Genomic DNA, 20,266 nt, shown 5'->3' with positions numbered 1-20,266 from the left:
GTGACACAGCCAGTACACAATATTGCTGGCAGTGTGATGCAGCTAGTACAGGCACCTTGCGGTCAGTGTGATACAGGACAGGAACATACTGTCCGTGAAATACAGCTAGTACAGGAATGTGCTGTCAATGTGACACAGCTTGTACACAAAATTGCTGTCAGTGTGACACAGCTGGCACAGGCACATGCTGTCAGTGTGACACAGCTAGTACAGGCACCTTGCTGTCAGTGTGATACAGCTAGTACAGGCACATGCTGTCAGTGTGATAGAGCTAGTACTGGCACTTGCTGTCAGTGTGACACAGCTAGTACAGGCACATGCTGTCAGTGTGATAGAGCTAGTACTGGCACTTGCTGTCAGTGTGACTCAGCGAAGATAAGAACTTGCTGTCAGTGTGATACAGCTAGTACAGGAACTTGCTTTCAGTGCGATACCACTTGTACAGGCACTAGCTGTCAGTGTGACACAGCTAGTACACAAAGTTGCTGTCAGTGTGATACAGCTAGTACAGACACCTGCTGTCAGTGTGATACAGCTAGTAGTGGCACTTGCTGTCAGTGTGACACAGCTAAGACAAGAACTTGCTGTCAGTGTGTTACAGCTAGTACAGGCACCTTGCGGTCAGTGTGATACAGCTCGTACAGGCACTAGCTGTCAGTGTGACATAGCTAGTACACAAAAGTTGCTGTCAGTGTGATACAGCTAGTACAGACACCTGCTGTCAGTGTGATACAGCTAGTTGTGGTACTTGCTGTCAGTGTGACACAGCTAAGACAAGAACTTGCTGTCAGTGTGTTACAGCTAGTACAGGCACTTTGCTGTCAATGTGATACAGCTAGTCCAGGCACATGCTGTCAGTGCAAGACAGCTAGTACAGGAACTTGCTGTCAGTGTGATACAGCTCGTAAAGGCACTAGCTGTCAGTGTGACACAGCTAGTACAGGCAGCCTGTTTTCAGTGTGATACAGCAAGTACAGAAACTTGCTGTCAGTGTGACACAGCTAGTACAGGAACTTGCTGCCAGTGTGACACAGCTCGTTCAGATACTTGCTGTCAGCGTGACAGTGTGATACAGCTGGCACAGGAACTTGCTGTCAGTGTAATACAGCTAGTACAGGAAGTTGCTGTCAATGTGACACAGCTCGTACAAAAAATTGCTGTCAGTGTGATACAGCTAATACAGGAACTTGCTGTCAGTGTGATACAGCTCGTATGGGCACTAGCTATCAGTATGATGCAGCTAGTACAGGAAATTGCTGTCAGTGTGAAACAGCTAGTACAGGAACGTGCTGTCAGTATGACACAGCTAGTCCAGGCACTTGCTGTCATTTTGACAAACTAGTACAGGAACCTGCTGTCAGTGTGATACAGCTAGTACAGGAACTTGCGGCCCGTGCAGTTTAGTTAGTACACAAAATTACAGTCAGTGTGACACAGCTAGTGCAGGCACTTGCTGTCAGTGTGGCACAGCTATTACAGGCACCTTGCTGTCAGTGTGATACAGCTGGCACAGGCACTTGCTGTCAGTGTGACACAGCTAGTACACAAAGTTGCTGTCAGTGTGATACAGCTAGTAGTGGCACTTGCTGTCAGTGTGACACAGCTAAGACAAGAACTTGCTGTCAGTGTGTTACAGCTAGTACAGGCACCTTGCGGTCAGTGTGATACAGCTAGTACAGGAACTTGCTGTCACTGTGATACAGCTAGTAGTGGCACTAGCTGTCAGTGTGACATATCTAGTGCACAAAGTTGCTGTCAGTGTGATACAGCTAGTACAGACACCTGCTGTCAGTGTGATACAGCTAGTAGTGGCACTTGCTGTCAGTTTGACACAGCTAAGACAAGAGCTTGCTGTCAATGTGTTACAGCTAGTACAGGCACTTTGCTGTCAGTGTGATACAGCTAGTCCAGCCACTTGCTGTCAATGTGATACAGCTAGTACAGGCACTTGCTGTCGGTGTGACACAGCTAGTACAGGAACTTGCTGTTGGTGTGACACAGCCAGTATACAAAATTGCTGTCAGTGTGATACAGCCAATACAGGAACTTGCTGTCAGTGTGATACAGCTCGTACAGGCACTAGCTGTCAGTGTGACACAGCTAGTACACAAAGTTGCTGTCAGTGTGATACAGCTAGTACAGACACCTGCTGTCAGTGTGATACAGCTAGTAGTGGCACTTGCTGTCAGTGTGACACAGCTAAGACAAGAACTTGCTGTCAGTGTGTTACAGCTAGTACAGGCACCTTGCTGTCAGTGTGATACAGCGAGTACAGGCACTTACTGTCAGTATGATATAGCTAGTACATAAAATTGCTGTCAGTGTGTCACAGCTAGTTCAGGAACTTGCTGTCAGTGTGATACAGCTAGTACAAAAAACTGCTGTCAATGTGATACAGCTAGGACAGGCACTTACTGTCAGTGTGACACAGCTATTACAGGCACCTGCTGTCAGTGTGACACAGCTAGTACAGGAACTTGCTGTCAGTGTGATACAGCTAGTAAAGGCACTTGTGGTCAGAGTGATACAGCAAGTACAGGAACTTGCTGTCAGTGTGATATAGCTGGTACAGGAACTTGCTGTCGGTGCGACACAGCCAGTACAGGCACTTGCTATGACGTTTTACAGCTATTACACAAAATTGCTGGCAGTGTGATACAGCTAATACAGGAACGTGCTGTCAGTGCGATACAGCTAGTACAGGAACTTGCTGTCAGTGTGACACAGCTAGTACAGGAATTTGCAGTCAGTGTGACATAGCTAGTACAGGCACTTGCTGTCAGTGTAATACAGCTAGTACAGGAACATGCTGTCAGTGTGGTACAGCTAGTACTGGAACTTGCTGTCAATGCGGTACAGCTAGTACACATAATTGCCGTCAGTGTGACACAGCTAGTACAGGCACTTACAATCAGTGTGATACAGCTAGTAGACGAACTGGCTGTCAGTGTGATACAGCTAGTAGAGGAACTTGCTGTCAGTGCGATACAGCTAGTACAGGAATTTGCAGTCAGTGTGACACAGCTAGTACAGGCACTTGCTGTCAGTGTGATACAGCTAGTACACAAAATTGCAGTCAGTGTGGTACAGCAAGTACTGGAACTTGCTGTCAATGCGGTACAGCTAGTACAGGCACTTGCTGTCAGTGTGACACTGCTAGTACAGGAACCTGCTGTCAGTGCAATACAGCTAGTACAGGAACTTACTGTCAGTGTTATAGTTAGTACAGGAACTTGCTGTCAGTGTTATACAGTTAGTACAGGAACCTGCTGTCTGTGTGGTACAGCTAGTACAGTGACTTGCTGTCAGTGTGTCACAGCTAGTACAGGCATTTGGTCTCAGTATGATACAGCTAGTACAGGGACTTGCTGTCAGTTTGACACAGCTAGTACAGGAACTGACTGTCAATGTAACACAGATTGTACACAAAATTGCTGTCAGTGTGATACAGCTAGTACAGGAACTTGCTGTCAGTGTGATACAGCTAGGACAAAGAGTTGCTGTCAGTGTGATACAGCTAGTACAGGAACGTGCTGTCAGTGTGATACAGCTAGTACAGGAACGTGCTGTCAGTGTGATACAGCTAGTACAGGAACTTGCTGTCAGTGTGACACAGCTAGTACAGGAACTTGCTGTCAGTGTGTCACAGCCAGTAAAGGAATGTGCTGTCAGCGTAATACAGCTAGTACAGGAACTTGCTGTCAGTGTGACACAGCTAGTACAGGAACTTGCTGTCAGTGTGATACAGCTAATACAGGAACTTGCTGTCTGTGTTATACAGTTAGTACAAGAACTTGATGTCAGTGTGGTACAGCTAGTACAGGAACTTGCTGTCAGCGTGATACGTCTAGTACACAAAATTGCTCTCAATGTGATACAGCTAGTACAGGCACATGCTGTCAGTGTGATACAGCCAGTACAAAGAACTCCTGTCAGGGTGATACAGTTATTACAGGCACTTGCTGTCCATGAAATACAGCTTGTACACAAAATTGCCATCACTGTGGTACAGCTAGTACAGGATATTGCTGTCAATGCAGTACAACTAGTATACAAAATTGCTGTCAGTGTAATACAGCTAGTACAGGAACTTGCTGCCCGTGCGATTTAGCTAGTACACAAAATTGCAGTCAGTGTGGTACTGCTAGTACTGGAACTTGCTGTCAATGCGGTACAGCTAGTACACATAATTGCTGTCAGTGTGACACAGCTAGTACAGGAACTTGCTGTCAATGTTATAGTTAGTACAGGAACTTGCTGTCAGTTTGGTACAGCTAATACAGGAACTTGCTGTCAGTGTGACAACTCGTACAGGAACTTGCTGTCAGTGTTATTACAGCTAGTACAGGAACTTGCTGTCAGTGTGTTACAGCTAGCATACAAAATAGCTGGCAGTGTGATACAGATAGTACAGGAACGTGCTGTCAGTGTGATACAGCTAGTACAGGAACTTGCTGTCAGTGTGATACAGCTCGTACAGGAACTTGCTGTCAGTGTGATACAGCTAGTACACGAACGTGCTGTCAGTGTAATACAGCTAGTACAGGAACCTGCTGAGTGTGACACAGCTAGTACAGGAACTTGCTGTCAGTATGATACAGCTAGTACACGAACGTGCTGTCAGTGTAATACAGCTAGTACAGGAACCTGCTGAGTGTGACACAGCTAGTACACGAACGTGCTGTCAGTGTAATACAGCTAGTACAGGAACCTGCTGAGTGTGACACAGCTAGTACAGGAACTTGCTGTCAGTATGATACAGCTAGTACACGAACGTGCTGTCAGTGTGATACAGCTCGTACAGGAACTTGCTGTCAGTATGATACAGCTAGTACACGAACGTGCTGTCAGTGTAATACAGCTAGTACAGGAACCTGCTGAGTGTGACACAGCTAGTACAGGCATTTTCAACACTGTGATAGAGCTACTACACAAAATTGCCCTCAGTTTGATACAGATAGTACAGGAACTTGCTGTCAGTGTGATACAGATAGTACAGAAACATGCTGTCAGTGCGATACAGCTAGTACACATAATTGCTGTCAGTGTGATATAACTAGTGCATTCACTTGGTGACAGTGTGATACAGCTAGTACAGGCACTTGCTGTCAGTGTGATACAGATAGTACAGAAACATGCTGTCAGTGCGATACAGCTAGTACACATAATTGCTGTCAGTGTGATATAACTAGTGCATTCACTTGGTGACAGTGTGATACAGCTAGTACAGGCACTTGCAGTCAGAGTAATACAGCCAGCACAGGCACTTGCTGTCAGTGTAATACAGCCAGCACAGACACTTGCTGTCAGTGTAATACAGCTAATACAAGAACTTGCTGTCAGTGTGACAACTCGTACAGGAACTTGCTGTCAGTGTTATTACAGCGAGTACAGGAACTTGCTGTCAGTGAGTCACAGCCAGTACAGGAATGTGCAGTCAGTGTAATACAGCTAGTACAGGAACTTGCTGTCAGTGAAACACAGCTAGTACAGGCACATACTGTCAGTGTCATACAGCTAGTACAGGAACTTGCTGTCAGTGTGTCACAGCTAGTACAGGCACTTGCTCTCAGTATGATACAGCTAGTACAGGGACTTGCTGTCAGTGTGTCACAGCTAGTATAGGCACATACTGTCAGTGTTATACAGCTAGTACAGGAATTTGCTGTCAGTGTTATACAGGTAGTACAGGAACTTGCTGTCAGTGTGGTACAGCTAGTACAGGGACTTGCTCTCAGTATGATACAGCTAGTACAGGCACTTGCTCTCAGTATGATACAGCTAGTACAGGAACTTGCTGTCAGTGTGACACAGCTAGTATAGGCACATACTGTCAGTGTTATACAGCTAGTACAGGAATTTGCTGTCAGTGTTATACAGGTAGTACAGGAACTTGCTGTCAGTGTGGTACAGCTAGTACAGGAACTTGCTGTCAGCGTGATACTTCTAGTACACAAAACTGCTCTCAATGTGATACAGCTAGTACAGGCACATGCTGTCAGTGTGATACAGCTAATACTGGAACTTGCTGTCAGTGTGATACTTCAAGTACACAAAATTGCTCTCAATGTGATACAGCTAGTACCGGAACATGCTGCCAGTGCAATACAGCTAGTACAATAAACTGCTGTCAGTGTGATACAGCTATTACAGGCACTTGCTGTCCATGAAATACAGCTTGTACACAAAATTGCCGTCACTGTGGTACAGCTAGTACAGGATATTGCTGTCAATGCAGTACAACTAGTATACAAAATTGCTGTCAGTGTAATACAGCTAGTACAGAAACTTGCTGCCCGTGCGATTTAGCTAGTACACAAAATTGCAGTCAGTGTGGTACTGCTAGTACTGGAACTTGCTGTCAATGCGGTACAGCTAGTACACATAATTGCGATCAGTGTGACACAGCTAGTACAGACACTTACTGTTAGTGTGATACTGCAAGTTTAGGAACTTGCTGTCAGTGTAATACAGCTAGTACAGGAACTTGCTGTCACTGTGATACAGCTAGTACAGGAACTTGCTGTCAGTGTTATAGTTAGTACAGGAACTTGCTGTCAGTTTGGTACAGCTAGTACAGGAACTTGCTGTCAGTGTGATACTGCAAGTACAGGAACTTGCTGTCAGTGTGATACTGCAAGTACAGGAACTTGCTGTCACTGTGATACAGCTAGTACAGGAACTTGCTGTCAGTGTTATAGTTAGTATAGGAACTTGCTGTCAGTGCAATTCAGCTAGTACAGGGACTTGCTGTCAGTGTGTCACAGCTAGTACAGGCATTTGCTCTTAGTATGATACAGCTAGTACAGGGACTTGCTGTCAGTGTGATACAGCTAGTACAGGAACTTGCTGTCAGTGTGATACAGCTAGTACAGGAACATGCTGTCAGTGTGTTACAGCCTGTACAGGAATGTGCTGTCAGCGTAATACAGCTAGTACAGGAACTTGCAGTCAGTGTGACACAGCTAGTACAGGCACATACTGTCAGTGTGAAACAGCTAGTACAGGGACTTGCTGTCAGTGTGACATACCTCGTACAGGAACTTGCTGTCAGTGAGTCACAGCCAGTACAGGAATGTGCAATCAGTGTAATACAGCTTGTACAGGAACTTGCTGTCAGTGAAACACAGCTAGTACAGGCACATACTGTCAGTGTGATACAGCTAATACAGGAACTTGCTGTCAGTGTGATACAGCTAGTACAGGGACTTGCTGTCAGTGTGACATACCTAGTACAGGAACTTGCTGTCAGTGTAATACAGCTAGTACAGAAACTTGCTGTCAATATGACACAGCTTGTACACAAAATTGCCATCATTGTGATACAACTAGTACAGGAAATTGCTGTTAGTGTGATACAGCTAGTACAGAAACTTGCTGTCAGTGTGATACAGCTAGTACAGGCACATACTGTCAGTGTGATACAACTAGTACAGGAAATTGCTGTTAGTGTGATACAGCTAGTACACAAAACTGCTGTCAGTGTGATACAGCTAGTACAGGCATTTACTGTCAGTGCGATATAGCTATTACATACAATTGCTGTCAGCGTGTCACGGCTAGTACAGGAACTTGCTGTCAGTGCAATACAGCTAGTATAAAAAATTGCTGTCAGTGTGACACAGCTTGTACAGGCACTTACTGTCAGTGCGATACAGCTAGTACATGAACTTGCCGTCAGTGTGGTACAGCTAGTACACAAAATTGCTGTCAATGTGGTACAGCTAATACAGGCACTTGCTATAACTGTGATACAGCTAGTACATGGACTTGCTATCAGTGTGACACAACTAGTGCAGGAACTTGCTGTCAGTGTAATACAGCTAGTACAGGAACTTGCCGTCTGTGTGACACAGCTAGTATGGGAACTGGCTTTCAATGGAACACAGCTTGTACACAAAATTGCTGTCAGTGTGACACAACTAGTACAGGAACTTGCTGTTAGTGTGATACAGCTAGTACAGAAAATTGCTGTCAATGCAGTACAGCTAGTATACAAAATTGCTGTCAGTGTGATCCAGCTAGTACAGGAACTTGCTGCCCGTGCGATTTAGCTAGTACACAAAATTGCAGTCAGTGTGGTACAGCTAGTACTTTAACTAGCTGTCAGTGCGATACAGCTAGTACAGGAACTTGCTGTCAGTGTGATACAGCTAGTACAGGAACTTGCTGTCAGTGTTATACAGTTAGTACAGGAACTTGCTGTCAGTGTGGTACAGCTAGTACAGGAACTTGCTGTCAGTGTCACACAGCTAATACAGGCACTTGCTGTCAGTGTGATATTGCAAGTACAGGAACTTGCTGTCAGTGCGATACAGCTAGTACAGGAACTTGCTGTCAGTGTGATACAGCTAGTACAGGAACTTGATGTTAGTGTGGTACAGCTAGTACAGGAACTGGCTGTCAGTGACACAGCTAGTACAGGAACTTGCGGTCAGTGTGACACAGCTAGTACAGGAACCTGCTGTCAGTGTGTCACAGCTAGTACAGGAACTTGCTGTCAGTGTGATACAGCTAGTACAGGAACTTGATGTTAGTGTGGTACAGCTAGTACAGGAACTGGCTGTCAGTGACACAGCTAGTACAGGAACTTGCGGTCAGTGTGACACAGCTAGTACAGGAACCTGCTGTCAGTGTGTCACAGCTAGTACAGGCACTTGCTCTCAGTGTGATACAGCTAGTACAGGGACTTGCCGTCTGTGTGACACAGCTAGTATGGGAACTGGCTGTCAATGCAACACAGCTTGTACACAAAATTGCTGTCAGTGTGATTCAGCTAGTACAGGAACTTGCTGTCAGTGCAATACAGCTAGTATAAAACTTGCTGTCAGTGTGTCACAGCTAGTACAGGCACTTGCTCTCAGTATGATACAGCTAGTACAGGAACTTGCTGTCAGTGTGACACAGCTAGTATAGGCACATACTGTCAGTGTTATACAGCTAGTACAGGAATTTGCTGTCAGTGTTATACAGGTAGTACAGGAACTTGCTGTCAGTGTGGTACAGCTAGTACAGGAACTTGCTGTCAGCGTGATACTTCTAGTACACAAAACTGCTCTCAATGTGATACAGCTAGTACAGGCACATGCTGTCAGTGTGATACAGCTAATACTGGAACTTGCTGTCAGTGTGATACTTCAAGTACACAAAATTGCTCTCAATGTGATACAGCTAGTACCGGAACATGCTGCCAGTGCAATACAGCTAGTACAATAAACTGCTGTCAGTGTGATACAGCTATTACAGGCACTTGCTGTCCATGAAATACAGCTTGTACACAAAATTACCGTCACTGTGGTACAGCTAGTACAGGATATTGCTGTCAATGCAGTACAACTAGTATACAAAATTGCTGTCAGTGTAATACAGCTAGTACAGAAACTTGCTGCCCGTGCGATTTAGCTAGTACACAAAATTGCAGTCAGTGTGGTACTGCTAGTACTGGAACTTGCTGTCAATGCGGTACAGCTAGTACACATAATTGCGATCAGTGTGACACAGCTAGTACAGACACTTACTGTTAGTGTGATACTGCAAGTTTAGGAACTTGCTGTCAGTGTAATACAGCTAGTACAGGAACTTGCTGTCACTGTGATACAGCTAGTACAGGAACTTGCTGTCAGTGTTATAGTTAGTACAGGAACTTGCTGTCAGTTTGGTACAGCTAGTACAGGAACTTGCTGTCAGTGTGATACTGCAAGTACAGGAACTTGCTGTCAGTGTGATACTGCAAGTACAGGAACTTGCTGTCACTGTGATACAGCTAGTACAGGAACTTGCTGTCAGTGTTATAGTTAGTATAGGAACTTGCTGTCAGTGCAATTCAGCTAGTACAGGGACTTGCTGTCAGTGTGTCACAGCTAGTACAGGCATTTGCTCTTAGTATGATACAGCTAGTACAGGGACTTGCTGTCAGTGTGATACAGCTAGTACAGGAACTTGCTGTCAGTGTGATACAGCTAGTACAGGAACATGCTGTCAGTGTGTTACAGCCTGTACAGGAATGTGCTGTCAGCGTAATACAGCTAGTACAGGAACTTGCAGTCAGTGTGACACAGCTAGTACAGGCACATACTGTCAGTGTGAAACAGCTAGTACAGGGACTTGCTGTCAGTGTGACATACCTCGTACAGGAACTTGCTGTCAGTGAGTCACAGCCAGTACAGGAATGTGCAATCAGTGTAATACAGCTTGTACAGGAACTTGCTGTCAGTGAAACACAGCTAGTACAGGCACATACTGTCAGTGTGATACAGCTAATACAGGAACTTGCTGTCAGTGTGATACAGCTAGTACAGGGACTTGCTGTCAGTGTGACATACCTAGTACAGGAACTTGCTGTCAGTGTAATACAGCTAGTACAGAAACTTGCTGTCAATATGACACAGCTTGTACACAAAATTGCCATCATTGTGATACAACTAGTACAGGAAATTGCTGTTAGTGTGATACAGCTAGTACAGAAACTTGCTGTCAGTGTGATACAGCTAGTACAGGCACATACTGTCAGTGTGATACAACTAGTACAGGAAATTGCTGTTAGTGTGATACAGCTAGTACACAAAACTGCTGTCAGTGTGATACAGCTAGTACAGGCATTTACTGTCAGTGCGATATAGCTATTACATACAATTGCTGTCAGCGTGTCACGGCTAGTACAGGAACTTGCTGTCAGTGCAATACAGCTAGTATAAAAAATTGCTGTCAGTGTGACACAGCTTGTACAGGCACTTACTGTCAGTGCGATACAGCTAGTACATGAACTTGCCGTCAGTGTGGTACAGCTAGTACACAAAATTGCTGTCAATGTGGTACAGCTAATACAGGCACTTGCTATAACTGTGATACAGCTAGTACATGGACTTGCTATCAGTGTGACACAACTAGTGCAGGAACTTGCTGTCAGTGTAATACAGCTAGTACAGGAACTTGCCGTCTGTGTGACACAGCTAGTATGGGAACTGGCTTTCAATGGAACACAGCTTGTACACAAAATTGCTGTCAGTGTGACACAACTAGTACAGGAACTTGCTGTTAGTGTGATACAGCTAGTACAGAAAATTGCTGTCAATGCAGTACAGCTAGTATACAAAATTGCTGTCAGTGTGATCCAGCTAGTACAGGAACTTGCTGCCCGTGCGATTTAGCTAGTACACAAAATTGCAGTCAGTGTGGTACAGCTAGTACTTTAACTAGCTGTCAGTGCGATACAGCTAGTACAGGAACTTGCTGTCAGTGTGATACAGCTAGTACAGGAACTTGCTGTCAGTGTTATACAGTTAGTACAGGAACTTGCTGTCAGTGTGGTACAGCTAGTACAGGAACTTGCTGTCAGTGTCACACAGCTAATACAGGCACTTGCTGTCAGTGTGATATTGCAAGTACAGGAACTTGCTGTCAGTGCGATACAGCTAGTACAGGAACTTGCTGTCAGTGTGATACAGCTAGTACAGGAACTTGATGTTAGTGTGGTACAGCTAGTACAGGAACTGGCTGTCAGTGACACAGCTAGTACAGGAACTTGCGGTCAGTGTGACACAGCTAGTACAGGAACCTGCTGTCAGTGTGTCACAGCTAGTACAGGAACTTGCTGTCAGTGTGATACAGCTAGTACAGGAACTTGATGTTAGTGTGGTACAGCTAGTACAGGAACTGGCTGTCAGTGACACAGCTAGTACAGGAACTTGCGGTCAGTGTGACACAGCTAGTACAGGAACCTGCTGTCAGTGTGTCACAGCTAGTACAGGCACTTGCTCTCAGTGTGATACAGCTAGTACAGGGACTTGCCGTCTGTGTGACACAGCTAGTATGGGAACTGGCTGTCAATGCAACACAGCTTGTACACAAAATTGCTGTCAGTGTGATTCAGCTAGTACAGGAACTTGCTGTCAGTGCAATACAGCTAGTATAAAACTTGCTGTCAGTGTGTCACAGCTAGTACAGGAACTTGCTTTAACTGTGATACAGTTAGGACAAAGAATTGCTGTCAGTGTGATAGCACTAGTACAGGAACTTGCTGTCAGTGTGATTCAGCTAGTACAGGAACTTGCTGTCAGTGAGTCACAGCCAGTACAGGAATGTGCTGTCAGCGGACAGGACTGCTAGGACAGGAACTTGCTGTCAGTGAAACACAGCTAGTACAGGCACATACTGCAGTGTGATACAGCTAATACAGGAACTTGCTGTCAGTGTGATACAGCTAGTACAGGGACTTGCTGTCAATATGACAGCTTGTACACAAAATTGCCGTCAGTGTGATACAGTTAGTACAGGAACTTGCAGTCTGTGTGATACAGCTAGTACAGGGACTTGCTGTCAGTGTGACACACCTGGTACAGAAACTTGCTGTCAATATGACACAGCTTGTACACAAAACTGTCGTCACTGTGGTACAGCTAATACAGGAAATTGCTGTCAATGCAGTACAGCTAGTATACAAAATTGCTGTTAGTGTGATCCAGCTAGTACAAAATATTGCTGCCCATGCGATTTAGCTAGTACACAAAATTGCAGTCAGTCTGTGTTACAGCTAGTACTGGAACTTGCTGTCAATGCGGTACAGCTAGTACACGATTGGTGTCAGTGTGACACAGCTAGTACAGGCACTTGCTGTCAGTGTAATACAGCTAGTACAGGAACTTGCTGTCAGTGTTATACAGCTAGTACAGGAACTTCCTGTCAGTGTTATACAGTTAGTACAGGAACATGCTGTCAGTGTGATACAGCTAATACAGGAACTTGCTGTCAGTGTGACACAACGCATACATGAACCTGCTGTCAGTGTAATACTGCAAGTACAGGAATGTGCTGTCGGTGTGACACAGCTAGTACAGCCACTTGTTATAACTTTGATACAGCTATTACACAAAATTGCTGGCAGCGTGATACAGCTAGTACAGGAACGTGCTGTCAGTGCGATACAGCTAGTACACAAAACTGCTGTCAGTGTGACACAGCTAGTACAGGAACTTGCTGTCAGTGTGATACTTGTAGTACACAAAATTGCTCAGTGTGATACAGCTAGTACCAGAACATGCTGTCAGTGCGATACAGCTAGTACAGGCACTTGCTGTCAGTGAAATACAGCTAGTACATAAAATTGCTGTCAATGTGGTACAGTTAATACAGCCACTTGCTGTCAGTGTGATACAGCTAGTACAGGCACTTGCTGTCAGAGTGACCCAGCTAGTACAGGAACTTGCTGTCAGTGTGACACAGCTAGTGCACACAATTGCTGTCAGTACGATACAGCCAGTACAGGAACTTGGTGTCTGTGTGAAATACAGTAGCTAGTACAGGCACTTGTTTCAGTGTAAAATTGCTGGTAGCAGACATGAGTGTTACTAAAAGCTGACAATTAAGAGCAGAGAAGAGCGGACCACCTTCATCTGCGTGCTATTTTCCGCTGTGTACGCTGTGATCTTTTGCTATAAAGTCTCCGTCTTATGATCCTGCTCCACAGCTACCTGATGAAGGAGCAGGGCTCCGAACGCTAGTACTTCCAATAATCCAATAAGTTGGATTATAACCTGGTGTTGTGTGATTTTTAACTTAAACGGTTAGCAGTCCTGCCACAGCTAGTCATAATAGGTGATGGATACAGAAAAGAACTCATTGTTGGAGGAGGCTGAACAAACACCTGCATCCTGAATAATGGGGAGCTTGGGCACTTCAGTGTAAAAGATAAGACTGAAGGGTTCGTAACAGTCTTCAGCCAGAAGGGCTCAGCCTCTTCCTGAAGTCCCCACTGTCACGGATGGCCATCTTCAGCAATTCAACTCATTCATGTGCTATCAAGAAATGACTGGATACCTTAAACTGTGATCCCTACCAATATTAACAGCCCTAACAGCAGACATGTGGGAACACCAACACCTGCAGGTCCCCCTCAGAGCCACTCACCATCCTGACTGGGAAATATATCGCCTTCCTTCAATGTCTCTGGGTCAAAATCCTGAAACTAATACCAAGGCAATATGGGTGCACCTCCAACAAATGAACTGCAGTGGGTCAAAAGAGCAGCTCTCCACCAACTCCTCAAGGGCAACTAGGGATGGGCAATAATTGTTGGCCCAGCCAGTGATGCCCTGGGCAATTTCTCTCATTGTCAGGTAGAGGCCAGTGTTGCAGCTGTACTAAAACCACTTGGCTACGAATTTGGCAAGTTCTGGAGCACATGTTTGCAGTAACTTTGCCAGAACGTCGTCAGGGCCAAGCCTAGTTCTGTGCCTGGCATGCCCTCCATCCTCATTGTACCAGGGTCGATCTCCTGACTTGACGATAATGGTCAAGTGGGGGATATGCCCGGCCATGAGGCTGCAACTTGCAGTTGGGTCCAATTTGCTACTGTTGATGGCTCACAGCGCCTCATGGATATGCAGTTGGTGAATCTGTCCAGTGTCTACCTCATTTAGCGCAGTGATTGTGCCACAAGATATGGTGCAGGGTATCCTCAATGTGAAGATGGGATTTTGTCTCCACAAGGGCTCTGCTGCTGTCAATGGACAATACAACTGTGGCAGGCAAATGTGTGAGATGAGGTCAAGTTGGTTTTTTCCGCCTTCTTGGCTCACTGTCTTGTTCACCTTCTGCCATAAGTCTAGTCTAGCAGATATATCCTTTACGACCTGACCAACTTGGTCAGCAGTGATGCTGTTGAGCTAGTGTTGGTGTTGCATATTGAAGTCCCACAGCTAAAGTATATTCTATGCCCTTGTCACTCTCAGTGCTTTCTCCAAGTGACGTTTGACATGGAAGAGCACGGGTTCATCAGTCAAGGTGATGGGAGCAATATGTGGGAATCAACAGGAGGCTTCCTTGCCCATGTTTGATCAGATACTATGAAAAAATGTTCCCAGAGCATAGGTCAATGTCAGGTGGTCTGTCCAGTCTCAATCCTTCTTTTTTGAGTTTTTTGTTTCACAATTTGGTACAACAGAATGGTTTACTCAGCCATTTCAGCTATCGGTTAAAGGGTCTGGAATCACATATAGGCCAGACCAAGTAAGAAGCAAAATTAGTGGAGCGGGTGTGTTTTTACAATGGTTATTTCACAGTCACCATCAAACTTTTACTTTCACTATTTGGTGCAGTGGGATTTGAGTCTGAGTCCCTGGAGTATTATCTGGGTCCCAGGGCTACTTGTTCAATGGTAATGCCACTACGCTATTGCCTCCCCAATTCTGTTACCTCTCCTTGAGCTTCCTACTACAACTCATCACTTCCCAGTTTCATATATTTCACTTGCCATGTGTCTGCCCATTCCACCTGCCTGAACATTTTCACAATCTGTGTCTTATGTCATCTGCAGGTTTTGGTATTCTGCCTACATCCATCTCATTGGTATATGTCTATCATGCAGAGGCCCTCACACCAACCTCCGGAGAACTCCATTGCATAGCTTCCTCCAGACGCAAAACCAACCAAGCCATTATTTATGCTTGTATTTGAAAGATTTCAGTCTTGCTTTAAAGTCTGTCATGTGCCACTTGAAGTTGATATCCATATCAACCCTAGCCTCATCAACCAGCTTTCTCCTTAACTTCACTAAAGAACTCAATCAAGCTGTTAAACACGACTTGCCTTTGAAAGCTCCATTACTTGATTAACTGGACTTGTTTAAGTGTCTGTTAAATTTGTCCTCACATTGATTCTCATGTTTTCTCAGGTTTCACTTGGTTTTCAACAACAATAGTGTCTTTTGTGCCTACTTTGGTTCTCACTCAATACCTAGATATGTTCCAGCAGATGTGATCAGGGCCCTCTCCTTCCCTAGGGCATGGAGACTGACTGTAATCAGGGTTGTCCTAGAGTCTCCAGGACACTGCTGCCAACACCACAGGAGCAAAAGCATAGAACATAAACCAAAAATGTGTTTGCAGTTTCTTTGAACACCTTTCTTAATCAGTTAAAAAAAGGATATGATGAGACGTACAGGGGAAGGGGGAATGGGTTGTTTGGTCAGTTGGGTTACTGAGGATGTAAGAATGGGGACAAAAAGAGGGCATGTATCTAACAAGACTTGGCAATCCCAAATGTAGTGACGTGGAGGAGCTGGGTGTTGGACTGGGGTAGACAAAGTCAGAAGTCACACTCACCAGATTAAAATCCAACAGGTTTATTTGAAACCACAAGCTTTTGGGTGCTGCTCCTTCATCAGACTTTAGGGGCAGCACTCCGAAAGCCTGTGATTTCAAATAAACCTGTAGGACTATAATCTGGTGTGGTGCGAATTCAGACTTAATCTCAAATGTTGTACTGATTGAGTTATTAACTGAGCCACTAGAGGGAGCCCCTCATAGATTATTCTGAAGAGTTAGGAAGGAGAGGGACCAGGAGAGACTGGGAAGGAAGTGGAGCAAAGGGAGCAGAGATTATATTGGGGGTGGGGGGCGGTGGAAGGTATGGTGACATGAGGCCTGCAAACTGTGGAGTAAGAGGGAGTGCTGGGCCTGAGTAAAAGCAGCTGAAGTCAGGAACTTAAATGACACACAAGCTAAGGGCAGGCAAGAGAGTTTTCTGTGTGGTGCACAGACAGCCTCACACAGGGCACCTCATACCTTCAGTGCATTATCTGGGCCAACATGGCACCTATTGTTAAAGTTCACTTGAGAATGTAACTTTTAAAAAACAGTTCTGGGATTTACATATTAAAGAACTGAAACTAACACGGTCATTCTATGATTCTAAGATGAGCGACTTAACAAACAATCCAGGTCCTTTTCAATATATCATTTCAGTTGTATCACACTGTAAACATTTTCTTTAAATTTTGTGTCTTACGATCTTATACTCCACAACCACCTGATGAAGGAGCAGTGCTCTGAAAGCTAGTGCTTCCAAATAAGGAGAGGAGCCCTGATCACAGCCGGTGATTTGGGGCAGCACAGTGGCTCAATGGTTAGCACTGCTACCTCACAGCACCAGGGACCTGGGTTCAATTCCTGCCTCGGGCAACTGTCTGTGTGGAGTTTGTACATTCTCCCCGTGTCTGCGTGGGTTTCCTCCAGGTGCTCCAGTTTCCTCCCACAGTCTAAACATGTGCAGGTTAGGTGAATTGGCCATGCTAAATTGCCCATAGTGTTAGGTGGATTAGTTGGGGTAAATGTAGGGGAATGGGGATGGGTTACTCTTCGGAGGGTCAGTGTGGACTTGTTGGGCTGAAGGGCCTGTTTCCACACTGTAGGGAATCTAATAAACCTGTTGGACTATAACCTGGTGTTAGGCAAAAGTGAGGACTGGAGATCAGAGTCTGGATTAGAGTGGTGATGGAAAAGCACAGCAAGTCAGGCAGCATCTGAGGAGCAGGAAAATCGACATTTTGGGCAAAAGCCCTTCATCAGGAATGAAACATATAACCTGGTGTTGTACGTCCAACACCGACACCTCCATGTCATTTCTATGTGGCAGATGTCTTGGATCAGGAGAAAATGAAATAATACTACAGAGACTATTCAGCCCACTGATACTTCAATTGATCCAATTCCTCCCACACCTTAATCATTATTTCCCTCTCCCAATTCCCATTAGAAAGTTAGCTCCGACCGAGATTAAATTAATTTTCGGACAGCGTATTCCACAGTAGTACTTTCTTCCCTTACAAGACCCTTATTTTTAAACACACCTTTGGGGTCACCAGCATGGCATTGACATGCCTCCAGTGTCGGTAGGCCTTGGAACCAGATCTTCGAATCCTGAGATCAAGATAACTACTGCTGTGCCACTGGACCCCCAATGACAACCACCTTAACAATATTTTCCTAATCAACCAGTTTAAGCACATTGCAGGTGTGGTAGATCAGAAACAAAAACAGAAATTGCTGGAAAAGCTCAGCAGCCGTGGGGAGGGGAGTGGGGGGGGGGGGGGGATTAGAGTTAACAGCGACCCTTCCTCTATTGCATACCTCTGCAGCAGGACGGACTTGAACCCTGGACTGTCTAGTAGGGGTACTACCATTAAAGCCCTTCCAGTCACTTTGTAAAACTTATGTTCCTCGATTACACATCCCCCAATGCTTTGGTTATTCCTTATTCACTCCATTTAGACCCACAAAAAAAAAGTTTGAACACCTCCTGTCAAATCTTGTCTTCACCCAAAATTGTACAGTACATAGGAGTACAGCACAGGAGAAGTCTGTACCATCATCAATGTACCCCTGCCTACACTCATCCCACTTTCTCCTCACTAGGCCCATAGCCTTGAATGTTCGAACACTTCAAATGCTCACCCAAATACTTTTTAACTACCCTCCCAGGCAGTGCATTCCAGATTCCCAACACCCTCTGGGTGAAAATGTTTTTCCTCAAATTTCCTCTAAACCTCCTTCCTTCACCTTAATATTACGCCCTCCTCAACTTACGGGAGCGACTGCTTTCTGGTCGCCCTGTCCATGTCTTTCTCAAACGTGCACACCTCTGTCAGGTTCCCCTCCGCGTCTCTCAGGGACAAAGAATTAATTCGTAGAATCCTTCCGCCATTCTGCCCATCGAGCCCTTCTGAAGAGCATCTCACTTGGACTCAAACCCCTACCCTGTCCTTGCATTTCCCACGGCTGGTGCACCTAACCATGGACCGTGGGAGGGAAAGACACGGGGAGAATGTGCACACTCCACCCAGAGATATCACCCTGTCATTGCAAGACCGGATTGCACCGTGGATCTGCCTGCACACATCTGTGCAATGTCAGAGCTGAAACGTAAATCCAGCGAACTTAAAACAAAACGAGTTAAACTGCTTTCCTTTGCCCTGGGAATAGGCAGCTTTAGATTAGATCCCCTGCAGTGTGGAAACAGGCCATTCGGGCCCAACAAGTCCACACCGACCCTCCGAAGAGTAACTCACCCAGACCTTTTTACACCTAACACTACGGGCAATTGAGCACGGCCAATCCACCATGACCTGCACATCTTTGTGACTGTGAGAGCCCACCCGCGCAGACACTGTGCGAACTCCACACAGACAGTTGCCCGAGGTAGGAACCGAACCTAGGACCCTAGCGCTATGAGGCAGCAGTGCTAGCCATCGAGCCACCCCAAGTTTTAGCTCACTCCCACCTCGTAACCTTGGCACGTTCACACACTGGAGTGGGAATGAAGCAACCGGAGTCTTTCCAGTGACAACAAAGTAGGACTCCAGATTGCTGTCTCTCCATTCGCTTTAGCTAACGCCTGTCATCCTCTCAATAGACACCTCGAGAAGTGGTTTCTTCCTGGTGGCATTTTTTTTCCCCACTCACGTCTGCAAGCCGGCCCTTTAACCCCTCACATTCCGGCTGCCCGGGCCTATAACATGCCTTGGATCTCGGTTGGAGAAGCCTCCCCAGCCCTCGGGTTGTCAGTCCATACTCTGGCCCGGACGTGTCTCTCACCTGCTTGGGGCTCCGAGCTTTCGGATGAGGCATGATTCTCCATCTCCGGCCGCTGCTTTCAGATTTCCTCGGTAGTCTGTTGCTGGGAGCCTGAGGGACACATTCGGATATCGCTTGGCGGTCTTCAGTTCTTTCACACCCCCCTCACACCCCGCCCCGGGCGCAGCTTCCTTGTTCGCACTTAAAAGCCAAGTTTTCGGGCTGATGCTGCCGTCTCTCAGTGATTCACTGTTGGAGCTCTGTCTGACTGTTCTCTCACTGTTGGAGCTCTGTCCTCCTGTTCTCTCACTGTTGGAGCTCTGTCCTCCTGTTCTCTCACTGTTGGAGCTCTGTCCGACTGTTCTCTCACTGTTGGAGCTCTGTCCGACTGTTCTCTCACTGTTGGAGCTCTTTCTGACTGTTCTGTCACTGTTGGAGCTCTGTCCTCCTGTTCTCTCACTGTTGGAGCTCTGTCCTCCTGTTCTCTCACTGTTGGAGCTCTGTCCTCCTGTTCTCTCACTGTTGGAGCTCTGTCCTCCTGTCCTCAGTGTTAGAACACTGTATTCCCGTTCTGTCACTGTTGGAGCTCTGTCCTCCTGTTCTCTCACTGTTGGAGCTCTGTCCTCCTGTTCTCTCACTGTTGGAGCTCTGTCCGACTGTTCTCTCACTGTTGGAGCTCTGTCCTCCTGTTCTCTCACTGTTGGAGCTCTGTCTGACTGTTCTCTCACTGTTGGAGCTCTGTCCTCCTGTTCTCTCACTGTTGGAGCTCTGTCCTCCTGTTCTCTCACTGTTGGAGCTCTGTCCTCCTGTTCTCTCACTGTTGGAGCTCTGTCCGACTGTTCTCTCACTGTTGGAGCTCTTTCTGACTGTTCTGTCACTGTTGGAGCTCTGTCCGACTGTTCTCTCACTGTTGGAGCTCT

At 45.9% G+C, this 20,266-nt stretch overlaps 1 protein-coding gene across 1 annotated transcript in view; it reads right to left on the bottom strand.

Moving 5' to 3' along the window:
• LOC122541356 (RING finger protein 225-like) overlaps positions 1–19,675 on the bottom strand; it is a 51,475-nt gene extending 31,800 nt beyond the window's left edge. The window contains exon 1 of the mRNA XM_043678048.2: positions 19,368–19,675. Coding sequence (XP_043533983.1) covers positions 19,368–19,410 — 43 coding nt within the window. The 5' untranslated portion in view covers positions 19,411–19,675. The remainder of the gene's footprint in view (positions 1–19,367) is intronic.
• Between the last annotated feature and the right edge of the window lie 591 nt (positions 19,676–20,266).

The sequence above is a fragment of the Chiloscyllium plagiosum genome, unplaced genomic scaffold (genome assembly GCF_037043375.1).
Source record: "Chiloscyllium plagiosum isolate Xiang-an unplaced genomic scaffold, Cpla_swu_hap1 HiC_scaffold_35, whole genome shotgun sequence".
Classification (NCBI taxonomy): domain Eukaryota; kingdom Metazoa; phylum Chordata; class Chondrichthyes; order Orectolobiformes; family Hemiscylliidae; genus Chiloscyllium; species Chiloscyllium plagiosum.
Note: the sequence above shows the minus strand (reverse complement) of the source record. Positions and strands in the feature narration are given on the sequence as shown.